The sequence below is a fragment of the Bos indicus genome, chromosome 14 (assembly GCF_029378745.1).
Source record: "Bos indicus isolate NIAB-ARS_2022 breed Sahiwal x Tharparkar chromosome 14, NIAB-ARS_B.indTharparkar_mat_pri_1.0, whole genome shotgun sequence".
NCBI classification, from domain to species: domain Eukaryota; kingdom Metazoa; phylum Chordata; class Mammalia; order Artiodactyla; family Bovidae; genus Bos; species Bos indicus.
The window spans coordinates 23,639,403-23,646,479 of NC_091773.1; the positions used below are offsets into that span (position 1 = coordinate 23,639,403).

Consider the following 7,077-nt stretch of genomic DNA (forward strand, 5'->3'; position numbering starts at 1 on the left):
AAAATATATATATATATATCCCTATTGTCCATCTTCTCCTAAGACCTAGCCACACACTCAATTTTTTTTATTTTTCAATTTAGTCTTGATTTTCATCAGTTATACATGCACATCAAAGAGTCAAATAGTTGCACTAGAATTATTACCACCCCCCCCACCCTCCGCCGAATCCCTCTAGGATGTCACACAAAGTCTTAGAGTCTCCCAGCCACTTTTAACTTTTTGCTATCAATTTTGTTGTCTAAGTCTGCACCTCTAAATAGTGTGCTTATGTAGACTCTTCTTGATTTGTTTAGTTTCAGTTATTGTTTAGTGACTTCTGTCTTTGGAAAATTAAGATCACTCCTGTTCCTGTTCTCTATAGTCATAATATATATATATATATGTCTATATATATATATATAGTCATAATTCTTTCTCTACTCCTTTCATCATTTTTATGTTATAGCTCTGATTAGATCAACATACTATATAACATCATTAGAACTCTACAAGGCTATTTTGAACTGAATCATTTCTTATGAAAATTGGCTTTTCTTGTGCTGCCCAGTATTTCATGACCCCTAAAGGCTAATAAACTTTCTGTTTTATTTGCTTTGTTTTCTCTGTACTCATCATTAAGTTAAATCCAGACTCTCTTAAAATTATGGAAGTATTCTTTCAGTCCATTCAAACACAGATATTCATTTACTTTATTGTCTTTGGATCTTCAGAGCTGCTCCAGTCTGCTTGTGATCTTTACTCCCCATCAGCTTTGCCCTTTTGTCTCTGTATTGTACTGATTTCCTGGATCCTGTGTTTTCTTTTTCTTCTTCTTTGGTTTATATACTCGCTTTTGGTGGAGTAAACCCTCAAGTAGTTCCCTGAGAAAAGGTGCACAGAAGTAAAATTGTGAGACCTTGCATGTGTGGAGAGGTCTTTAGTCAGCTTGCTCATTCAGCTGATAGTTTGGCTGGGTATAGAATTCTATGTTGGAAATGATTTTCCCTCAGAATTTTGTAAGTAGTAGTCTCCATTATCTTTCAGGATTCTTATCTTTGGTAAGTGATCTGGATTTTTAATAAAATTCCAGAGGTTTTCAGGACTTTCTCATTGTCCCTACTGTTCCAAAATCTTATGGCGATATGCCTTCTGGTAGTGTGTTTTCATTCATTGTCTGGGAAATCATCTTTTCAATCTGGAAGATTTTGGTTTCTAAATTGTTGATACTTTTGTCCTATTTTCCATGTTTTTCTCTTCCTAGAACTTCTAAAATTTGGATATTAGTCTTCCCAGACTGAGCCTCCCATTGCCTTGTCTTGCTATTTTCAATGTATTTTGCTTTTCTCCTGGTTTCTGAGAAATTCATTTATCTTTATGTATCAATTTTCCTAATGAATTTTAATTTATATTATTACCATAGCTTTAACTTCAAAGCTCTCTATACTGTTTTCTAGATTAAAAAAAAATAAACCTTGTTTTTTTCAAGTAACCAATAGTGCCTTTTATATAGGTCTCTAAGGATAAATTTTTTTTATTTTCCTTTTTCATATTAAAGGATTTTTTATAAAAGAAATAAACTGAGCTGTCTGCTCCCATTTAATGCATGCATGCTCAGTTGCTAAGTTGTGTTCAACTCTTTGCAACCCCATGAACTGTAGCCCACCAGGCTCCTCTAACTGTAGAATTTTCCAGGCAAGAATACTGGAGTGGGTTGCCATTTCCTTCTCCAGGGTATCTTCCCAACTCAAGGAGTGAACCTGCATCTCCTGCACTGGCAGGTGGATTCTTCACCACTGAGCCACCAGGGAAGCCCCAAGTATACTCTATATCTATCGCCTTCTATCAGCATTGGGCACCATACTATTTTTGTCAGATACCTTTCTGTTTCCCTTTAAAAACCATCCCCAATGACACTATCCTAATGTTGTAGCAAGTAATGCCTCCAACAGCAATTTTCTTGGTTGACTTTTGTGAATTAGATAAAATACATTTAAACGTTTGAAATCATGAAGCTAAGAGTAGGGTATTCCCTGACATCACCACCATTCTGGGTGGTGAAGTAGAATGGTTAAGGACATGGGTTCTGGCCCAATCACTTAGCTGTGTGACCCTGGGAAAGTTTTTCATTTCTCTGTGTTTATCAGGGGGCTTCTGTGGCTGTCTTGTGTTTCCGGACCACATACCCAGTGACCCTCTCAGTTAACTGCTTTCCGAGCTCAGCAGTGGGTAGACCCTCCTCAACACTCTGTTCTCTTTTGCTCCCTCATAACTCTTGTAAGCTTAGCTCTGTATGATCTCAGCCCTGTTCTCAGGAGTTTCATCCTCAACTTGTGCCCTCTACTCGGCCACCTGCTCTTCAGAGCGTGTATTTTTGCAAAGTCTTTCTGGTATCTGCCATGACAAGGTCCTCCCCTGAGCCACCTGCCACGGCTCCCTGCTTTCTTTCCCGGCAAGCTCTTCCAGTCATTAGGCATCACTGCTGATATTTGGAGTCTGTACATTTTCTGTCTCTTAGTGTTCCTGACCGTGGGGTTTACAAGGTCCCTAGCCCCTTTTCTCTGTGTCACTCTATGCAGTTCCCAGGAGCAGGGAAGATGTTTGGATCTGAGCTGTGGCCATGTTCATTTGGGGAACTGAATTCCAGAATTTATTTAAGAATGCTTTTAACAGGTATCTTTACATGGCTTGTCTGTCTGAAATAAGGTATCTCAGCATAGTTCAAATCTTGTTTTAACGCATCTGGTGTAACAAACTGATCCTCTGTAATTTCTTCAATCCATTTTATTTTAAACATGCCAACCATGAACTCCTGTTGCTACCATGCACAGAGGGAAGCTTTTGTTGGTATGGGTCTGTGGCTGGTTTGTCCCCAGCTTTGTAGACAGAGCCCAGAGCACTGGACCAATACCATGCAGTCATAGACAGCTCCCTTTTGCTTCCCTGGAGAATGGTTCAAAACCCATCACCTCACACTGTGGACCCCCTACTCTCAATCTCTCTTAACAGAAGAAAGTGGAAATCCAAAGATGCGAACCTCCCCAGTCCCTCTTCCTCCTGCTTAAAGTCTCATCTGTGGTGGCAGTTGTCCTGCCCTCTGCCCACATCCAAAAAGAGACATTCTTCCTCTCCAAGGCCACAGTCTCTTTCCTCTGGCATTCCTTTTCATTTCTTACACAAGTTCTTAAAACCTCACCGGTCATCACTGTCTCCTCTTGCTTCTTTCACAGATAAACTCACTTCTTTTATCCTAAAAGTAAAGTCAACCAAACCAGCAATCGCAAAACACTTCTGTGCATCTCACCCCCTCTTAAGGTTTCTGCTTCTCCCTTCTGCCTCAACAATCCAAGCATAGCTTCTATATCAAGCTGTTGCTTAAAGTGGTGTTGTTAAAGGCAAGTCAACTTTGTCCTAATGACCTCATCCAGTCACTTCATTCTTTAAAGACCAAGCACAGCTCCTACATCATAGAGACATCACTTTGCCGACAAAGGTCCATATAGTTACAGCTATGGTTTTCCCATTAGTCATGTATGGGTGTAAGAGTTGGACCATAAAGAACACTAAGCGCCAAAGAATTGATGCTTTTGAACTGTGGTGTTGGAGAAGACTCTTGAGAGTCCTTTGGATTGCAAGGAGCTCAAACCAGGCAATCCTAAAGGAAATCAACTCTGAATATTCATTAGAAGGACTTATGCTGAAGCTCCAATACGTTGGCCATCTGATGCAAAGAGCCAACTCATTGGAAAAGACCCTGATGCTGGGAAAGACTGAGGGCAAGAGGAGAAGTGGGTGGCAAAGGATGAGATGGTTGGATAGCATCACTGACCCAATGGATATGAGTTTGAGTGAACTCTGGGAGACAGTGAAGGACAGGGAAGCCTGGCGTGCTGCAGTCCATGGGATCGCAAAGTGTTGAACCCAACTTAGCTACTGAACAGCAGTAGCTCCTACCTAAAGCCCTTGCTGAAAGTGTTGTTGCTGAACAGAAGTCAACTTTGCCCTAAAAACCGGGTTCAGTCACCTCATTGTTCTAAATCCATCTACCAGCAACCATGGCCTTGATTTCTAGGATGGGAATCTGGTTCTCCTTGTCTGCTTTCCTCCATCCCAATGTTAAATTTTACTATTTCTCAAGGTTATTATTTCTTCTCACATCGTGTAATCTTTCCTTGTTGTCTCATGCAGATAACTGGAAAAGGGACCCAGTTCAGAAGTATTTTAGCAAAATTATACAAGTTCAAAATATCACAAGAAATCATTTAACATATTATTCCTACAAAACTAAATTTATCTCAGTTTGAGAGTTGTATGTGTGAAGGTCATTAGAAACAAGTAAGTTTTTGGAGGAGGAAGGAAAATTAATCTTTTTAAAAAAAAATGTGTTCACTTATGTAGTATGGGAACAAAATTAACTATTAGTAGTTTAAATTTAGGTGGTGGGTATGGAGCATGTTATTTGAGTATCAAAAATTTGGCATTTTCTAATTCAGTTCTGTTTTGGAAAACCTGGTTTTACAAATAACAAATCTGAAAAAGTGCAGTACCATGGAACTGTTACAGTAAGCACAGTAGCTGTGAAAGCAAAACATAACCCTGTAAAGAGATAAGGTAGGTCCTAGAACCACCAGGGGGCTACTCTGGTGGCTCAGCCATAAAGAATCTGGCTGCCAATGCAGGAGACCCTGATTCCATCCCTGGGTCCGGAAGATTAGGAAGATCCCCTAGAGGAGGAAATGACTACCCACTCCAGTATTCTTGCCTAGGAAATCCCATGGATAGGGGAGCCTGGTGGCCTACAGTCCATGGGGTCAGCAAAGAGTCAGACACTACTTAGGGACTCAACAACAACAACAAATACAAAGAATAGCCATTTAAATGAAAACAAGAGTTATGAGCTGCTGTCCTCTTTGTTGGGGTTGCAGACAACTATTTTTCTTTCTTTTTTTTTTTTTTTTTTTTTACAATTTATTCAGGAATACCTGTTACTGCCTGGAGGAGGGCATGGCAACCCACTCCAGTATTCTTGCCTGGAGAAGCCCATGGACAGAGGAGCCTGGCCGGCTGTAGTCCATGAGGTAGCAAAAGAGTCGGACACGACTTCGCGACTAAATAACGACAAAGAGCACCACGACCACTCTGCGGTTTGTCTTAGAAAAAGCATTCGAGATAAAGGGAGTTTTTTAGGGACTTTATTTTCTAAAAATCCATCCTACCTATATGATTTTTTCCCCCGCTAAATCTTCACTTCGTTAAAAACGATCAGAAACAAAGACAGACGCTTATCTGGATCCAGTCTCGAGTCCTCCCAGCTCCTCTTTCAAAGCGTGGAGGTCCCCCAAGAGAAGTTCTGCGCTCGGCCTCTCGGGAGCAAGGGCCGCCCAGCAGCGCTGGACAATGCCCGCCAGCGTCTTCCTGGGGACCGAGTCGGTGAAGATGGGTGCCCGGAGGGCGGGCCGGAGGTGGTAGGCCACCACGGCGTAGAGCACGTGCTGCCGCTCCCCCGAGAAGGGCGCCTCCCGCGTGCTCATCTGCCAGAGGGTGATGGCGAAGGAGTAGATGTCGGCCTTGGGTGTAACAGGCTCTCCTTTGAGGAGCTCCGGGGCTCGGTGAGTGTAGGTGCCACCCAGGTGGTGAGGCGTTCGCGGGCTCCGCAGGTCATCCAGCCTCGCGGAGCAGCCGAAGTCCCCGATCTTGCAGACGTCCTGCTCACTGATGAGGATGTTGGCCGGCTTGAGGTCCAAGTGCACAATGCTTTGCGCGTGGAGGAACAGCAGGCCGCTGACCACGTCTAGGGAGTACTTTAGACACCTCTCCAAGCCCAGCTGCATGCCTGAGTCCCCGGGGCAGCCGGTGGGGCCGTAGATGACCTGGTGCAAGGTGATATTGCCCCCGAACTCCATGATGACAGTCCCCAGGCTGTCAAAACCCGGGGGCGGGTGCGTGCTGGCCGCCAGCACGCGCACGATGTTAGCATGGCACAGCCGGGCCGCGTTGAGCTCGGCCCAGAAGCTGCGCCTTGACGCCCGCGGGTTCTTGGAGCACCGGCTCACCTGCTTGACGGCCACGCGCACGCCGTGGTAGGTGGCCTCGTACACCGAGCCAAAGCCACCCGCGCCCAGCCTCCGTAGCAGACACACCTGCTCCCAGTCGATGGAACACCAGGCCAGCCGGCGCCGGAGGCGCCGGGCCCGCGGCGGGATGCGACCCAAGAGTTCGCAGGGGCTGCTGCAGGGCCGCGAGTCCCCCGACGACGGCGAGAGGTCGCCGGGCAGGTGAGGGCGCCGCGGGAGGGGCGAGGGCATCTCTCCTGCAGCGCGGACCCCGCGGGGGCGCAGGTGAGCCGGCCTGGAACAGGGGACCCCGCCGGCCTGCAGGCATCACTGGAGGCTGCCCCTGCGCTCCACCCCGTTGTTTGTCTCCTCTGCCTTCATCTTCCCCAAAGGAGCCACATCTGTGCGATTCCTTAGCGAGGACTTTTATCAGCTGGGGAAACCATCTGAACGCAGGCAGCACCACAACCCCATTCAGATGAAGGCATTTCCCTTGGGCACTTACAGTGAATTCTTATAAAACAAGCCCTGGAAGAGGGTTCACCGGATAAACAGTTGGACTTGCCCCAGGAATCACCCCTCTTCTACAAGTTCTTTAATTATTATAAAGTAGGCTTCCCCCCACCCCTCCCCCTCCAAGTCTCATCCACTGGGCGTCATCGGTCCTCAGATCACAATAGTGCAATGAAATTTTTTTCACACTTTGCAGGCTATAATGATTGTCAGTTTATTCTCCAGCTGCATTAAATCACTTCCAGCAGTTATTGGCAGAAAGAGTTGAAACATGAACAGCTGACACTTGTTGAACCGATTACAGGGAAAATTAGGTGCAACGTTCACAGAGGGATGAAAAATGGTAAGCTGAAAGTGATCGATCCAAACAGAATCGCTGATACAGGTCACAGCACAAATACTCTGAGTTCACAAGGGAAAAGAAAATTCTCTGACACCCCATTCAGCTGATAGAGCAGATTAGCAAGACTGCTTAGCAACATACGGAGTCCTTAGCAGTCCTTGGGGTCCCTGGCTGTCTGGCGCACCCAGT

General features: G+C 45.3%; 1 protein-coding gene across 1 annotated transcript; it reads right to left on the reverse strand.

Moving 5' to 3' along the window:
- Positions 1-5,261: 5,261 nt before the first annotated feature.
- Positions 5,262-6,284, reverse strand: MOS (MOS proto-oncogene, serine/threonine kinase). Its single transcript, XM_019973517.2, has one exon. The coding sequence runs from the start codon at positions 6,282-6,284 to the stop codon at positions 5,262-5,264; it is 1,023 nt and encodes a 340-aa protein (XP_019829076.2).
- Between the last annotated feature and the right edge of the window lie 793 nt (positions 6,285-7,077).

Excerpts from the sequence above, each read along its gene's own strand:
- MOS (XM_019973517.2), bottom strand. The coding sequence starts at position 6,284 with ATGCCCTCGCCCCTCCCGCGGCGCCCTCACCTGCCCGGCGACCTCTCG.